The sequence below is a fragment of the Typopeltis vanoorti genome, chromosome 24 (genome assembly GCF_054136105.1).
Source record: "Typopeltis vanoorti isolate ZY-2024b chromosome 24, IOZ_Tvanoo_1.0, whole genome shotgun sequence".
In the NCBI taxonomy this organism is placed as follows: Eukaryota; Metazoa; Arthropoda; class Arachnida; order Uropygi; family Thelyphonidae; genus Typopeltis; species Typopeltis vanoorti.
The window spans coordinates 59,712,827-59,731,981 of record NC_143572.1 but is presented as its reverse complement, the minus strand read 5'-3'; the positions used below and the strand labels follow the sequence as shown (position 1 = coordinate 59,731,981).

Genomic DNA, 19,155 nt, shown 5'->3' with positions numbered 1-19,155 from the left:
ATTAGAGGCGTGAACAGGTGGCATCAATGGCAATATCATATTAAGAACGAAGATATTAGGAAAGAACTTGACATTGTCATCATCCAGGAATGCGTTAGCAGAGCTAATCTCAGGTGGTATGGTCACTTAAACAGAATGAGTGAGGAAAGATTAGCAAAACAAGTGTTCTCTGGCAAGAAAACGACCCAGAGGAAGACCAAGATATAGGTGGATTGATATGGTATAAAGTGCCTTAGACAATAGAAATATAAGATCTGATAATGTTGTAGTCTTGACAAGTAACAGACTTATTTGAAGGATAATTGTAGATAGGATGTTAATAATGATGTAAATTTTTCATGTAGTACTATCATATCCTGTACACTCCTCAAGGGTAAATGGCAGGAATTTGATGACGATGATGATGTATTTTAAATGTAAAGCAAAGAACTGAAAAAAGATAATTCAATCTAGAAGACCACAATTTTTGTATGGATTATGTTTAGGAGAGGATGTTACAGAGCGGTAGGCAGCTACACAAGAAACTCAGAGCTACTGACAAGAAATGGACATTGTAAGAGACTCAGAAAATGGAAAATTCAAATATCAACTTTCTTCATGAGAAATCACAGTGTTGATCAAGGGAAAAGCTTAAACTCATGACGTGACTATTGCCTATATGAACAATGGAGAGTGAAAGACCAAAACTGATAGGAATAAAGGTTGGAAAGAAGTGGGCATATACAGAAGTGGTTAAGTTTCAGAAATCAAATCTCTAGGAACAGCAAAGTGATAGAGGAAAGTAGACAAAATAAGAAATATTATATATTCCAGCGGAGGTTTCTGTGGTTAAATATAGTTATTCTGGTTTTGTGACCACAATGTTATTAAAGAAAACTGTTTTTAAAACCAATAGCAATGGGTTCGCCTCTTCCACCAGCTCTAGCAAACCTCTACATGGAAAATTTTGAAAATAATACTTTACAAAACTGGAACAAAAAAACAAAAATATGGCTCTGCTATGTGGACGATATCTTCATCATTTGGCCAGGAACAGCAGCAGAACTGACTACATTTCAAGACTATCTTAATAACTTACATCCTAACATAAAATTCACTCTGGAACTAGAAGAAAATAAAAAAAACTTCCTTTCCTAGACATCCTTATAGAAATAAATAAGAGAAAAAACAGATTATCATTCTTCATCTATAGAAAACCAACAAACACATGAAGATTTCTGCATGCTACTTCACATCACTACCCCAAGCAAAAAATAGGCCTAATAAAAATCTTAAGGGATAAATCGTACATCCCCAGTACAGAAGAAAAACAGAAAGAAGAAATACAATACTTAACACAGATCCTACAACTGAATGGTTTCAATACTAAGTTAATTAAGAAAATTCTCAATACAGCACCTACAAGAAACTTAAATAAACAAGATTTCAGGAATGCAGTCACCCTTTCTTATATCAAGAATGTAACTGATAAATTAGCCAAACTTCTCTACAAATACAACATAAAAGTGACTTTCCTGCCACTTAAAAAATTATCAAGATCTCTTCATCCTCTGAAACCTCCCCATCACCCAATGAAAAAACAAGGGGTTTATAATATTCACTGTTCCTGTGGCATCTGCTATGTGGGCCAGACAGGGAGATCAGGAGAAATCTGCATGAGCGAACATCAGAAAGATGCACAAAATAAGAGAGAGCATAAATCAGGATTGGCATTTCACACAACCTCTACTGGTAATGATGTACTATGAGATAGAACAAACATGTCTTATATAGATAATTGTTTCACAAGAAAATTCAAAGAGGCAGCAAATATGATTAAAATTCTTACGCAATGCAACAAAAACCAAGGTTTGATTTTAAATCAAGTTTGGTCATCGTTTATTAAAAATTTACCAATTCAGACCTCGGACAGAGTGAGCATAAACCACAGAATGCAACAACAAATAGCAATGTCTCCAGCTAACATACATTAACGGTTGTATAGATCTGTTATTCGGTTTAGTAACGATCTGTTTAGATGTTCACAATACCAACAAATGAACTAATTTTCATAATTTCTAGTTTGTGCTTTAAACTTGTAGTTCTCTTTACCCTGAAGATGTTAGTCTGATGACTAACGAAACTGTCGGGTGTTGTTCTTAGTACTTGTTTAGTTTTAAAAACAGTTTTCTTTAATAAACATGTGGTCACAAAACCGGAATAACTATATTGAAATATTATATATATTTTGGAGGAAGCCTTCATCCAGCAGTGGACAGAAAATGACTGATAATGATGATATAGGTATATATATATATTTTCTATATACAACAGAATTTATGAATACCAGCAAAAAGTGAAATAACACCTTAAATGCATGGGTGCTAGAGAAATGTTATAACAGATTCTTCAGCCTGGAGGTCTTAGGGAAACAAATGAAGAAATGGATAGGCAAATAGTAAGCCAGAGCAGATCAGCAAATCTTGAAATAAAAATAAATGATGGCTTGAATAGAGAAATTTCAAAATTCGAATGAATTTTTCCACAGAAATCAAAACCAAAAATATAAATCAAATGGGTATTCCTATCACATTTTCATCCGTATTTAAGCAAAAGAAAACAATGAGCATTTTATATTATACTTCGATTGTTTAAATAATTATCCATTTTATCAAACTAGTTAGCAAGACCTGCAGCTTTTACAACTATCATCATTATGAATTATGATGCAATGGTTTAAAAATTAACCACAAAAGAAAGAAAAAGTTCAAGCTGTTATCTGAAGATGTGTATGTGATAATTATGTGGTTAAGTGCAATATTTGTTCTCTTCATGACAGGGTATTAAATACATCTCCTCCCACTTCTGAGAATTGATCAGTATTCTACCTTACTGAAAAACATTAACAGACTTATTGTCTATTGTGATGAAAAACATTCTATTAGTAGTCTGGATACCAAAGCCTTTCTTGCATGTTCAACAGAAAAGATAGCATAATATAACAAAGACTCACCATCACATGGCTGAGTGAACTTGTAGTAAAGTACGGAGCAAAACTTGCCATTCAGATGTTCCTGTTTATAAATAAATGCCATCTTCAGAAAAAACTGTAGTTTAAGAAAATGAAATTAACATTAGAAAGTGCTTCTTACTGAGTGTGTATAAAACAAATGATGCTAATGGGTAACTAATCTGACACTTCACAAAATTTGCAAAACTTCAAAGCAGTGCTTTCATCTTTACCTATAAAGACCAGATCTTTATTTAAATAGTTTATGCAATAATATACTCAACAGAACATAAAACAGAAAAAAAGTATTGCAAAACTTTAATCATTGCTATTTACTGTGACAATAATATTTTAAAACCAGATGGGAAAATCTATTTAAGCCGTTGACAAAGAATATATGGAGGACATAAAACCTACATTAGCTTATTAAAATGAAAATTTGTCAGGAATAAGGGAATAAAACTATGAATGAGAGAAAAATCCATTAAGGAATCAAACATTAACAAGGTTCACTTAAAGAAAATTAAAGCAAACAAAAGAGAATTTTGCAATTTTTTTTTTTTTTAATCAAATGATATTGATGCTTCTTCACATCACTACAAAATGAAAATTATAGTTAGTTATGTAAATAGAAAAATGATTCCATTTTCTTCCTCATTTCCCCACCACCCCATACACCTTAAAACAGAAAATAAAAATTCCCTTATTATTCTAATTATGCAAGTCTTCAAAGTGCTATCTCATTATTTACTGAGGTATTCTTCTTCTTCTTGTCAAATTTGCAAAAATCATAATTATTATTTCTTTGATATCTCATGATGTATATTTGGGTCACATCTTCATCTGAATATATGTCCAAGAAGTAAAATATAAGGTAAATTAAATATTTATTAGTGAGAGCAATTAAAAATATTATGAAAGACTTTTTCACAATAAAACATCCATTTTAAAAATGCAACAAAATGGATTATATTTACTAAAATGAAACATTACCTCATCTTCAGGAGATGTTTTCAAAATAACATCTAAAAGAGGTGGAATGAAAGAAATAGCTGCCTGTCTCCAAAGCTCTGAGATTGGTTGAATGTATTTGATGATAGATGTAAGAATATTATACGATAGCTGCTTATTACCACAGCTGTCTCTACCCTAATAAAAGAAATTAAAGTAAGTCAATCTAAATACAAAAAATATGTAAAATGCACTAAAAATGTTAAGGAAAGCAAGATTTCTTTAATGAAGTCTAACACTTATTTTGAAGATTTGATATATAAGAAGCAGACATAATAATAATAAACAAGACAGAATTTTAATGATTGCAAAATTTTTAATCAGATTTCAGTTTTCAGTCTACAGAAAGAAAATTAGCAGAGGCAGATACATTGATGCTTTTTTACTTCACCACACATCTTAGGAGTTCTAGCATTATCAAAATGTGGGTTCATCATGCACATCCTTTATTTTACACAGATTTTCTTCTGAAACAAGAATTGTTATTTAATGAGTTTGCTTCTCTATATCAGTTGTAACTTAGATCTCATATCTAAATTAACTGAGATGAAGGCTTTATATTAATCAGATCTCAGATCTATAGCTCAGTGGAAGTGGCATTTGCACTCCATAATGCTTGATTGCCCAAAGAAAGACCTAGGTTTAAATCCAGTTGCCAACTAGAGGAACATTTTCTAAGCCTTTCTTTGACTGATTCTCGAGTTAGTTGATCTCTGGCATGAGCAAGCGGGTTTTGTCTCCCAGAAATTTGGGTTTTTCATCCCGTAAACTCAAGAAAATCAACAATATAACACACACTATCTCAGACAATAAATATGTAGTGTTAGGATTAAGGACCACAAGATGGCAGCACTTGCAGGACACCCCTCTTCAGTGGATGCTGGATACTGTTAGTGAGTCTTTAGCCAGCTATCTCTAACAGTCTTTTGCCTACTCCCTGTAAGGAAATCCACGGTGTTACCGTTTTATATATATATATATATATATATATATATATATATATATATAAACTGTTATTTAATGAGTTTACTTTCCTCTGTATCAATTGCAACTCAGATCTCATCTCTAAATTAACTGAGATCAGAGCTTTATATTAATCAGCTGTATATTAATAGATGACCTTTGTTCTCCTCGGGAAGACACTTCTAGAGTATTGCCAGAGATTTACCTCAAAAGCATACCAGACTTGAGTCAAGTAAATCTTAAAATCTTGCTATCTAGTTCACAAATTTGCTTCATTTCTACAAACTCCAAAGTATCAACTTCCTCCTCTTTCCCCAGAAGTTTAAAGAATTCTTTGCTCTTGTAGTCTCTTAAACTGTAGGCAAATGGGTAGATCCATATAAGCATACATTTAGAAGAGTACTAAGAATGCATTCAATTCCATGAGGCTGGTAAATCAGGTCATGCCAGTCACAGAGTTTATTGAAAACAACTAAATTGTTAGAACAAAGCCATTTTTTTAATGGAAAGTTGATATAAAGAAATCTGTGAAGCCCTTATTCATCAACCAAATTTAAATAGGAATGACTGCTTAAAACGTTCCTAATTTGGGGATGTCATCTTGCTTATTACTTTTATTTTTTCCCAAAAGTAATCAAGTTCTCTTTCATGTAATATTATATATTCTAACCTGTGCTTATTATTTTTAATTGTAATTCTATTTTCTCTTTTGCTTTAGCATTAATAATAGTCAGGACATGACTGAAAATTATATAATCATTAAAAGATCTATTTTTTACATAAATGAATTCTGCCTCATGTAATAATTAGTGTAAGAGTAATTAAAAGCACTAGGAATAATTCAGTAAATTTATATACTGAATAATTATACAGAACATAAGTCACAGATTATCAGTTATGTTCATTTTTCTGGAGTATTGAAATTAGTTTCATAAGTTTAAGAAGATGCTATTTAATTTGATTCATGTCATGAATTTCTGCTTAAAAAATTCTGTAAAATCTTGTTAAGAAACAACAGTTCTGCAAGTGAAGAAATTGTACTTCATAGAACTGTATAACAATATCAGGCTTTTTATTTTTATTTTTTTTACTATTGAATCACATACATGAAGGATAAGAAAACATATATCAGTCCCATGTGAAGGGTGTGGGTAATGTGGGAAAAGAAGCTTACTGATATTTTTCTTAAAGAGTTGGAGGTTGTAATTGTTGGTGAACACTTCATGAGGAAAGCTATCCAGAGGACAGAAAGAGATTTAATAAAAGAGAAGACACATGTTTATATGCTAGGCAGCTGCTGCTCTTGTATTAGCAGGTCCAACAGGAAGTGGAGAAATGATGGTCACCAGTTCACTGGGCAGTGTCCATGGAAGTACCGGTAGAAAAGACCAAGAGCTGAAACAGCGCATCTGTAAGACAGAGGTTGAAGTTGGTGAGAAAGGGGGATTGTCTATAAGCTGAATTGCTCTCCTTTGGACAGCACTGAGAACTGTTAGGGATGAGATTTTAGATACACTATTCCAAATGTGTGAACAGCATTCTAAAAATGGACAGATTTGTATTTGTACAGAGTTACTATCTGGATGGATTAAAAATAGTATCTGAAGTGGAAAAGTTTAAGCAGTTATTTTACATGCTAAGGCAGTTAGTAACGTGTTGTGTTTATGCCAGGAGAGACTGGAAGTAAATGTCAGTGCAAAAAGGGAAGGGGAGAAAGAGCGAGAGAGAGAAATAGATCTGATACAGTCTGTGATTAATAAGAGCAAGAGTATGCAAGTTGAGATCCTTTTTTGTGGAAGAAAAAGCAATCCTAAGTTTTGGTAGCTTTGAAGATGATCAGATCCTTGGCCTACTGAAGGATGGTACAGAAATCAGTGTTTAACACCCTGGTTTCTGATGATCTTGAAGACTGGAATATCTGAGCACTATATGGCTTGTTGAATGAGCAGGATGAACATAGTGTGCGACATCAGCAAGTGGATGTGATCAGTGGTGATCGAAAGTAGGTCATTTATGCCTGAGGAACTCCTGCATTGGTAGTTGACAACCAGAGAAAGCCAGCTGCAGAGGGTGGCAAGGTAGATTGGAAAAAAAGGCAATTTACTGAGCTAGTCTTGATGCCAGACATGATCAAAAGCTCTGAAAATGTCTAGGGTGACAACACATTTCCCTAAGCTTTTCCATGGTATGTGTCTAGTGGTGTGTAATGTAGGCTAAGAAGTGAGCATGGATATAGATTGGTGGAATCCATTTGGTGGTCACTGACAACAGAAAGCAGGTATAGGTAATAAACACCTCTTGGTGATATTTTGGAAGTGATAGTCCCCCATTATTATTATTTTTTTTTACCAAGTATTCTTTTCTAATGGAAATCATGTCACTCACTATCTATTTGTAGCTATAAATCAGTGATCTCTAAATTTTCTGATCTTCAAAGGAATAAACCTTCAATTAACCAACCCTTGAATAGATTACTGTAGCAACCGACTGCTGGTGCAACATCATGTAATTGTACCTTCAGTTATCCAATCCTTCAATTATCGGATCAGCAAACCCCTATCATCTAACGAGAGTAAGATACCACTCTGGTTAGATAATAGAGGGATAGTTGTGGTAGATTATAAACTAGTTTGTATAAAAATAATTATAATTAAAATAAAATTTTCTAGAGTAAAGAAGCAGTTATTCACAATAACTATTGGGTTGGCAATAAGTTTGTTCAGTTTATGCATTAGTACAAGTTTACACTACTTCGCCTGTCGCTATTGTTGCGCTACCAAGCAAACTATTGCGCAGCTGAAAGGCGACATTTCCATAACCTTTTAGTGAATTTTCATTCAGCCTACTTCAGTTTACGTGTGTGTAACATATTTTTAGAAATGGAAGGAAATAACGTACATTACTGGCACATTTTGCTTTTTTATTTCAAAAAAGTAAACGAGCTGCAGAGGCCCATAAAAAAATATGCAGTGTATATGGGGATGGTGCCTTAACAGAACACGTATGCCAAAAGTGGTTTGCCAAATTCCGTTCTGGAGATTTCAACATCAGTGATGAGCTTTGCGCTGGTCCGAGGTTGATTCGAATGTTGTGAAGGATATTGTCGACAAAAATCCATTACAAACAGTGTGGGAGATTGCTGCAGTACTGAATAATTTCAAAATTCAATGTTTGGATGCTGCATGAATTGACTGAGGCCAATATGACTGCTTGCATATCCATCTGTGATTTGCTGTGACATCGCCAAGAAAACGACCCATTTTTGAAGCGGATGATTACGGGAGATGAAAAATGGGTCGTGTACGATAATGTGGTACGTAAAAGATCATGGGGTACAAGAGCAAACCGCTGCAAACAACCTCGAAAGTGGGATTGCACCCAAAGAAGATCATGCTCTCTGTGTGTAGCGGGATAAAGGTGTTGTCCACTACAAGGTGTTACCATCAGGCAGAACGATTGATTCAACTGTCTATTGCTCACAGTTAACGCGACTGGCCGTGCAATTAGCACAAAACGTACTGAATTGGCAAATCAGAAAGGAGTTGTCTTTCACCACGACAACGCCAGACCCCGCACATCGTTAACAACCCAGAGTAAATTGTTACATCTTGGCTGGGATGTTTTGCCGTATCCTCAGTATTCACCGGACCTGGTACCTTCTGATTACCACTTATTCCAATCGTTGCAGAATTTTCTGAACGGGAAAACCTTTGCTAATGAGGAAGCTGTCAAAAGACATCTAGATCAGTTTTTCGCCAATAAACCTCAGGAGTTTTATGAGTGCGGCATAATGAAGTTGGCGGAGAGATGGCAAGAGGTCATTGATAAAGAGGGTCAATATATAACTGACTAGTATGTATTATATATATTTAATAAAATGTGTTTCATTACACTCTGAAAAACCGAATGAACTTATTTGCCAATCCAATACACCTAAACCTCTTTTTATGCGAATTTTTTTTACGTGAATTCGGAGTCATGCGAATTGGGATATCAAAAATCTTTTTTTTTTTTACGCGATTTTTATTCACTTTTACGCGACCAACCTAAAGTCTAAGTTAGGAAAAAATCCGTAATTCAAGAAAATTCTGAGAATTGCACTGTCGTTTCAATTAAGAAAATTCTAAATTATAAAAATTCTGAGAATTTTGTAGAATTGCATTCTCATTTCAATTAAGAAAATTCTAAATTCTTACGAATTTCATTTATTGGGAATTCCCCGAATTACATAACTGACTGCGCATAAAATAGCAGTTCTTAGCAGTTTGAATTTGGTGTTTACGTAGACAACACAGTTACCACATTTTTTACATTTGTATTTTTTAAGTGAAATCAAAATAAAAATCGCGTTATAAAATTAATAATTTTGCCAAGAAATAATAAACGGTAAGCTACATGTAATTTTCACACTTTCATTTCATTAACCAAAGATTTTAATCTAGCCCTCACATGATGTTGCCAATAACCAAAAAAAAAAAAAAAAAGAAAGCCGTTTCCTTGGATATAAAAATTCAAATTTTAGATCGTCTTCAAACTGGGGAAGGTGCGACGGCTGTAGGTAAGCATTTTGGAGTCCGTGAATCAACTGTCCGATCTATAAAGAAAATGAAGAGGCTATTAGAAAAGCGGTATGTTCTGGTACAAAATTGAGTGCGATTCATCATACACAAGAGATGTTGTTCTAGAAAAGGCCGAAAAAGATTTAGTGATGTGGATAGATGTACAAAAAAGAATGCCAATTGATGGAAATTCCATCAAGCAATCATCATTGAGATTTTATGAACAGATTAAAAAACTGCAGCCAGATACTTCATCTCAATCGAGGAAAAAATGTGAATTTCATTCAAGTAATGGTTGGCTGGCTAAGTTTATTAAAAGACATGCTCTTCATAATATAAAAATTAAAAGTGAAACGGCTTCTGCTGATGAAACAGCTGCTAAAGTATTTCCACAAAAACTTGCTAAAATAATTGAAGATGGAGTTACACTCGTGAACAAGTTTGGAATATGGATGAAACCGGCCTTTTCTGGAAAAAAATGCCAAACAGAACTTACGTATTAAAATGCAAAAAACTGTTGGTGGGTTCAAAGCAGCAAAGGATCGCATAACACTCCTATTTTGTTTGAACGCTTTAGGAGATGGGATGTTAAAACCACTGCTCATAAATCGATCATTAAGAGCACAGCCAATGAATGGCGTAGATTTTCAAAAACTGCCAGTTCATTGGATGGCCAACAAAAAAGCTTGGGTGACCATTGATATTTTCACTGAGTGGTTCCACAAACATTTTGTGCCAGAAGTTAGACGCTATTTGAATAACAAGGGTCTCGAATTTAAAGTGCATTTGATTCTTGATAATGCACCTGGTCATCCTGCCATAGAACACCCAAATGAACAGATTAAACATATTATGTCAGACGAACATTTCAGTACATTTTGAACGAGCTAAATGATGATGAAACACTGTCGTCAGTTATGGATGTGTGGAAAAAATTTTCAATTATGGATTGTATTGATCAGGTTCGATTATCGTTATCTGAATTGAGATCAGAAACTATGAATGCATGCTGGAAAGTTATTTGGCCTGCATGTGTTAAAGAGAATGCTCCTGTTTCCTTCAATCATACTGCAGAATTCCCCAATATAATAAGTTTGGCATGTGAAATTGGCGGAGAATGATTCGGTGACCTTACGTCAGTTGATATCGAAGAATTGTTAATTGATAAACCTTTTAGCAAAGACGAAATAGTGGAGATTGTTTCTGAGACTCCTGAAAGCGAAGAAGTTAATGATAATAATCAAGATAATCCTACTTTTACTATTGATATAATTAAAGAAGGTCTTAAACTGGCCAGTAATTTAGGCAATTATTTTGTCCGACATGATCCAAATGAAGAACATGCTGGGAAGTTTTCACGTGAGCTTAAGTTGTTAATGTCTTCATACAGAAAATTATATCGCGACTTATCTAAAGCATCAACACAGCGATTAATAACTAAGTTCATGTCTAAAACTACTGAAACAACCAGTGGTACTTTTGTTCAAGACATGACAAGAAGAATTCCACAAGTTGAGGAGGAAGTCGATGACGATAATACCATAACTAGTAGTTCCAGTGATATTACAGTCTCACGAAAACAAAAGCTTTCGCGTTTATGTCAGAAACTGATAGCGAATAACATAATTTTTTTATAGAATCCTTAGCAAACAACTGAAATGAATATGTTAAAGAGCCAAGAGGCTATTTTTCCGGCGGCGTAAAATAAGTTAAGGGGATAATTTATGCCACCGGAAAAATAGCCTCGTGGCTCTTTATCGTAGTAATAATAATATATGGGTACACCACTCTGGCAATTCGTTAGTGGGGGTATATGTAAGCTCGGTTCACTTTAAACCTTGGTATTCCAAGTCTACCTACTCACTGATGAGACCTCAATAAAGGTCAAAACCGGTCTGAGTAGTAACCTCTCCTCATAATGTAAAACAGTAATACATCTCCTAGGAGCTGCATTTTACATTATGAGAAAATATTAAGGATAGTGACGGAGCTTGCCCCACCTTTGCAACGAGTTGCATTACCCAGGTGATCACTTACGCCTAGACTCGCCGATAGTTCTTCGGTATGAAACTCTTAGATTTCGATCTCTGGGTTTCATATCCCACTTTAAAATAAAATGATGAGGGATTTATTATCCCCCTTAACTGAAATGAATATGTTTTTTTTTTAAGTTATTAAAATTCATTATATGTATGTGTATTCTCCATGAAATGTAAATAAAAATCTTACGATCCTAACGAATTTAATGTTTGTTTTTTTCATTATTTTGCTCATATTTCAGATTTGGAACCAATCTTCACTTTTTCTATGGAGTCAGTAATTCTTTTTATGCGAATTCTATTTACACGTAATTTTTAGGAACGTATCTCTCGTGGAAAAAGAGGTTTAGGTGTACTTCACGTTAAAAGAATGTGAAAATAAAATAAAAAAGTGGAGCATTTTTCTGTTCAAACCTATGATACCACTGACAGAATTTTTTTTTGTAAATTGTTTTTAAAAATCTCATAACACAAGTAATTTAATATTTATTGAAAGCAAAAAAAACTTGCGGAGAAATGTACATACATAAATATAAATTTAAAATTACTGTAATTTTAAATCACTCAGAAAAAATTTTTTCAACAACAACAAAAAAACTTGGTAAAAAACTGCACTACTTTCAAAGCCATAATAACTCTGAAACATCACAATGAGAAGTATAAGAAAATATTTGGATCCATTATCACTCAGGGGGGGGGGACAAACTTTTTTTTTTAAAACTTAAAAAAAAAAAAAAACACTTTTTTTAAAAAAAGGGGTGCTTAAGGGTCAAAGCTGTATAACTGAGAAGAGACCTCCACATAGCCTTTAAAGCAAAGTGGAGAAATGACCAGGGCTTCTGACCTAATGTCAAATCCTCATCTTCTCATGGTGCACCCTGTTAGGTATCTGCCTGGATACTGAACCAACGAGGACAGGCTGGCAATTTGGGATTTAGCCGACTAAATTGTATTCTTATTGGCTTAAACCATAAGATAAAATGACGGTACAACATGACAGAATTTCATGCCAGTTGGGGCATTGCCCAGTTAAACAAGCCCCCAATGTTTTGACCAGGGAAGCAGGGTGAACAGCGAAAAGTCAGCTAATGGAACAAATCCTAAAACACACCCCAACTCAACATCACCAGAGTTCAAGATCGGTACTATCAACATAACAAGCCTGAATGGCAAAGAAATAGAGCTAGCTGAAGAATTGGATAAGTACCAGATTGAATAATAAGGGTAACTGAAACAAAAAAGACTAAAACTGGTGAGATCTTTCTGAGCAATAAATACAAAATGTTATATTCAGGCAGTTAAAATCAAGGAAAACAAGGAGAAGCCATAGTATTCAACATTAAATACGAGGTTAATCTTCTTAAATGGCAGACAATCTCAAGAAGACTGATGTGGGCAAATATTATAATAGGAAACTGGACAATGAGACTTATTATTTGTGCCTATGGTCCAACAGAAGGCTCTACTAAGGTAGAAGTGGAGGAATTTTTTGAGGCTTTAGAGAAAGCAACTGAGTAAGAAATGACTGTCACACATACAAAAATATTTTGGATAAAAGAGCAAAGCTAATAATAATGGCAAATACCTGTTGTAAAATTAACTAAACAAAAGTCATGGGAAGACTTTGGTTAGGACATAGAAAATAAATATCAAGAAGGTGGCAAAATATTCTGGAGGCTATTGAATTTATACTCAGCACATGGACTGGTTATTACTAACACAATATTCCAACATAAATATGTGCATAAATTCACATGGACAGAAGAGGCAAAGAATAAGAAAAGTCTCACTGACTATGTTATTATTGATAGTGATGTTTTCGTACTGGTGCAGGACACTGTACAAGGGATTTAAAATTGGAAGTGATCATCAATTAGTCTTGAGCAGGATAATATTGAATTTCATATTGAAAAGAAGAACATGTAAGAAAGTTTTAAAGCGAACAAAAATTGAGCAGTGTAAGATGTGAACTATAGACTAAAATACATAAACATCATTGAAGACAAAATGAAAAGGTTTGAAAACAATCAAAGCAAAGAAAACCCTGCTTTGATTCAGCCAGAGAGGCATGTGGTGAGGTTGTCTGCAAGGATAAAAAAAATCAGAGCATCAGATAGAAAAGTTCCATAAATAAGTCACAAATTAAATTACGCTTTAATAAATATTTCCGATATTTCGGCAACGTCACGATGCCATTTTCAAAAGGAACTTACAAAAAAAGGCACATGCACGTAGGCACTACAACACAGTAACTGAGAATGAAGAGATGAAGCTATTATTCTCCTAAAAGTCCTGATGGTCTGCAAGACCAGAATGGCTGTACTTGTGAAAACGGATGTAGTCCTTGTATTCAGAAATTCTGATATTCGCCGTCCTGCCTGTTTGGAGTAAGACAGTTTACAACTGCAAGGGACCTGATATACACCAGGTAGGTCTAGGGGAAGTGGTTGGTCTTTGGTGGAGCAAATAAGGGATGCCAATTTTCTGTAAGGCCTGTAACAGGAGGTCAGGTCATGTTTTTTAAAATTTTGGTAATTTTTTCCGAGGTGCCTCGGATGTAGGGAATGGTGATGGATTTAGAGTAATCCTTGTTGTGGAGGGGGGGGAGCTGTGGTTTGTAGGTTTTAATATTTTTAGGATATTTTTGGGGGGGGGGTAGTCAGGATCAGATCTTCACTTTACGACAAATAGTCGAGAAAGCATGGGAATATAACAAAGATCTGTATTTAAGTTTTGTCGATTTGGAAAAGGCATATGACAAGGTGCCAAGAGAGAAGCTATTCAATACGCTGCAGTTATATGGTGTCAATGGGGCATTATATCAAGCAATACTTAGTCTTTATTTGAGATGTGAGTCAGCAGTTAGAATTGAAGGAAGTACAGGAAGATGGTTTAATGTTAAATCTGGTGTGAGACAAGGATGTACATTATCCCCTCTGTTATTCATTATCTATATGGATCACATTATGAAGGAATGTGGTATTAAACCTGATATCAAAATTGGAGATGTTAATGTCAGCTCTTTGCTTTATGCGGATGATGTTATACTTCTAAATAAATCCGCTACAAGTCTGCAAGATTCTCTGACTAAATTGAATAGCTGTTGTAATAGATATGGTATGAAGGTCAGCAATAAAAAGACAAAGACAATGAAAATAGGCAGAATCATTGAAAATGTCAACTGTGTTGTGAATGGAGAACCTGTGGAACAAGTAAAACATTTCAGCTACTTAGTCACTATTTTTACTGAAGATGGTAAACTAAATATAGAAATAGACAACAGAATCAGCAAAGCTGGTATCGTGGGAAGTCAATTGAATAAATTCATATGGAATAAGAAAGAAATTAGTCGCAACACTAAATTAGCTGTATACAAGACTGTGTTCAAACCAATTTTAACTTATGGATCTGAGAGCTGGGTCAGAAGTAAAACACTTGACCAAAGACTAGAGACCGCAGATATGAGAGTCCTGAGAAAGATTAGAGGCATGAACAGATGGCATCAATGGCAATATCATATTAAAAATGAGGATATTAGGAAAGAACTTGACATTGTCAGCATCCAGGAATGCGTTAGCAGAGCTAATCTCAGATGGTATGGTCACTTAAATAGAATGGGAGAGGAAAGATTAGCAAAACAAGTGTTCTCTGCCAGGTTGGCAGGAAAACGACCCAGAGGAAGACCAAGATATAGGTGGATTGATACGGTACAAAGTGCCTTAGACGATAGAAATATAAGATCTGATAATGTTGGAGTCTTGACAAGTAACAGACTGATTTGGAGGAAAATTGTACATAGGAAGTTAGTAATGATGTAATTTTTTCATGTAGTACTGTCATATCCTGTACACCCCTTGAGGGTACATGGCAGGAATTTGATGATGATGATGATGAATTTATTAATAATATTTAATATTTATTAAAGTGTAATTTGATTTATATTCGTATCTACATTGTTCAATTCCTTAAGTGATTTAATAATGCATAACCAACGTATAAGCCTGTCTATGAGAAACTGGAGAAAAAGATATCCTTGATATATGGAGTAATTATTTCAAAAAATTGCTAAATGAAACAATCAGTGACAGTGGTAAAAATCACTCAACATACAATCAGGAATACATATCCATATTTGAAGTAGAAAAAGCCATCAAAAGTCTGAAATGTGGAAAGGCAGTGGGAGTAGATGATAGTTAACCAAAAATGCTCAAGTATGAAGGTATAGGTCTTACAGTGGCTGCACTGCATTGTTGAGAAGGCCTGGATAGAGGGACGAATTCCAAATGATTGGAGTAGAGCTCTCACAGTACCCATATATAAAAAGAGAAGTAAAACTGAATGTGAGAATTACAGAGGTATTTCTCTACTGAGTGTTCCTAGTAAGATTTACACAAGTATACTTGAGAAAATATTGAGAAGGATTGTGGAAGGGGAATCTTGGTGAAGAACAAGCTGGATTCAGGCCAAATAGAGGGTGTTAGAATCAGATTTTCACTTTATGACAAATAGTTGAGAAATGATGGGAATATAACAAAGATCTGAATTTAAGTTTTGTAGATCTGGAAGAGACATATGACAAGGTGCCAAGAGAAGAGCTATTCAAAATGCTATATTATATCAAGCAATAGTTAGCCTTTATTTGAGTTTGAAGTCAGCAGTTAGAATTGAAGTACAGTGGAAAATGGTTTAATGTTAAATCTGATGTCAGACAAGGATGTACAGTATCCCTCTCTTATTATCTATATGGATCACATTATGAAGGAAAGTGGTATTAAACCTGATATCAAAATTGGAGATGTTAATCTCAGCTCTTTACTTTATGCAGATGATATTATACTTCTAAATAAATCACTACAAGTCTGCAAGATTCCCTGACTAACATGAATAACTGTTGTAATAGATTTGCTATGAAGGTCAGCAATAACAAGGCAAAGACAAAGAAAATAGGCAGAAGCATTGAAAATATCAACTGTATTGTGAATGGAGAACCTATACAACAAGTAAAACATTTCAGCTACTTTGGTACGATTTTTAGTGAAGATGGTAAATTAAATATGGAAATAGACAACAGCGTCAACAAAGCTGGTATGGTAGGAAGTCAAGTGAATAGATTTATGTGGAATAAGTCAAATCACTAAATTAGCTGTATACAAGTCAGTCTTCAAACCAATTTTAACTTATGGATCAGAAAGCTGGGTTAGAAATAAAACGCTTGACCAAAGACTAGAGACCGCAGATATGAGAGTCCTGAGAAAGATTAGAGGCAAGAACAGGTGGCATCAGTGGCAATATCATATTAAAAACAAGGATATTAAGAAAGAACTTGACATTGTCACCTTCCAGGACTGTGTTAGCAGAGCTAATCTCAGTGGTATGGTCACTTAAACAGAATGGGAGAGGAAAGATTAGCAAAACAAGTGTACTTTGCTTGAGTTGGCAGGAAAAAGACTAAAAAGGAAGACCAAGATATAGATTGATTGATACAGTAAAAAGTGCCTTAGAAGAAAGAAATATAAGATCTGACAATGTTGGAGTCTTTGACAGGTAACAGATTGATTTGGAGGAAAATTGTAGATAGGAAGTTAGTAATGATGTAAGTTTTTCATGTAGTGCTATCATATCCTATACACCCCTTGTGGGTACATATCAGGAATTTGATGATGACAATGAATCCTTTGTCTTCCAACAAATAATGATATAGTAGCAATGTGATTATCTTCTTTGGTTCAGTGCAAATTGTTTAAGTAATACCATTTTTTTCAAAATTGCTAGTTTTTGAGCAGTTCTGGTTTTTGGGCTTCAAATTTAGAACTGCTCAAAAATTAGCAATTTTTGTCAGTTGAAATACTGGTACTGTTTATATATATATATATATATATATATATACAAATGCTGAAAAACCTGTTATGATGTTACAAGAGAAGCCAAAGTGACTGTTACAATTAAATAAACTTACCTCGGCATTTAATCCTGTGAAATGAAGAAGTGTTATAAATTCTATTTGTTTCATTAAAAATTTATAAATGAATAAATTTTCCAGCAATGTGAAAGAACCAAATTCTCGTTTCAAGCACAGCACTGAAAAGAGTAATGGTAGAATGGAGCAGAAGTTGTTATACTGTATTTCTGAGAATGCACAGAAGTAAAAAGAATGTTACCACACATCATTAAGCATACAACTGGAAGCTGTGTCTTCATTATATGAAGAATGAACAGAAATTAGAAGAAAAGTTAGAAATGGAAGACAGAGGAAATCCTGTAAAAACAGGTAAGTGTGAAGCTTATTATGGTCATTAATCCATATAGATTTATTCACTGAAAACTGAAAAGACCTTTACTGCTCTCCAATTTATATAAAAATGACCCAGTAAAGTTTGTTTTATTTAGGACTCTCAGTCTTAAAGGCAATTTGAAACTATTGATAAGGATTTAGCCATTTCTTCAATGAGGAATAGTGAAACTTTCATATAGAGAGTAAATTCATTTTAAAGAAGTGAAACTGTTAATATGGTTTTTAAGTAATTCATTCAATGGCATTTTATGTTACTTTCATGTACAAAATTCAAGTTATTGAAGTGTATTTGATGCAGAGAAGATATTCTGTGTTCAGTGTTCTATGATTTGGAATGCAAAGAGAATCACCATAATTCACATTGCAGGAAGCAGTTTTTGTGACAAACAAATAAGGATGAATTAAATATTTTCTCTGTAATTTTAAAAATTACACTTTACTGCCACCTGTACTGAAATTCAAAAAATAATATAGTATTTTAGTATTGGTAATAGTATTATATATACATACAGCAATCCCTCGATTAATGCGCCTAATGAGTTCTTTAAAACAGGCGCATTAATCGAAAACGCACTAATCGAATATAATAACATATGGGAAAAGGTATAATTCGTTCCTCAAATTTCTTTTTTGACCCTTAATTTTTTTATAAATGAATTAGGGTATGTCTCAGTGCCCAGTTAAAGGAAAACTATGAAGCTGAAAGACAATAAAACATATTCAGAATATAAATTTATTATTCTGCTTCTTAACAAAGAATTCAGCTAACGTAGTTTTGCAGGCATTCTTTTCTTTTTTTCATACAACTGACGGTATGGCCCTATTGTCTCGTCTGCAAATTTTACTGCTTTTCTCTTTATCAAGGTCAGCCTCTAAGCATTGCTGCTTAAGAACTTCAGTTGAAATATTTTCACAGAAACAAATTGAAATATTTTCAATTTGTTTCTGTGAAATCTCTTTGGGCTTGTCAGTGATTAAATTTTCTTCATATTCTTTGGGATCTTCCCACTGTGCATCTAAATTTAGCAGGTCGGAATCACTCAATTTCTCAGAATGAGATTTAATTCACTTAGATTCATTTGAAAAGCCTCTAAAATCATTTGCACAATGTGGAAGCACAACGTGCTTCCAAATGTCTCGCATATTGCTCGCAGTAATTTCATTCAACTTTGCGACTTTATAACCAGGCTGAAATTTCTCTGATTTGGCCAGAAACGTCTTGGAAGGCATTCACTTTCAAAATGACCGGTTTCATCGACATTAAATATTAATTGGTCAAAATAGCCCCCTTCATCCACAATT

General features: G+C 34.0%; 1 protein-coding gene across 2 annotated transcripts in view; it reads right to left on the bottom strand.

Moving 5' to 3' along the window:
• The window catches only part of LOC150093275 (proline-, glutamic acid- and leucine-rich protein 1-like), a 270,371-nt gene that overhangs the window by 237,047 nt on the left and 14,169 nt on the right, over nt 1–19,155 (bottom strand). Inside the window, exons 1-2 of one of the 2 annotated variants that reach the window (XM_090413694.1) lie at nt 3,983–4,010; nt 2,993–3,053 (exon numbers count right to left, since the gene is read on the bottom strand). In XM_090413694.1, coding sequence (XP_090269820.1) covers nt 2,993–3,043 — 51 coding nt within the window. In that variant the 5' untranslated portion in view covers nt 3,044–3,053; nt 3,983–4,010. Of the gene's footprint in view, nt 1–2,992; nt 3,054–3,982; nt 4,139–19,155 lie in introns of those variants that run through there. The other variant, XM_090413693.1, reaches the window with a different exon arrangement.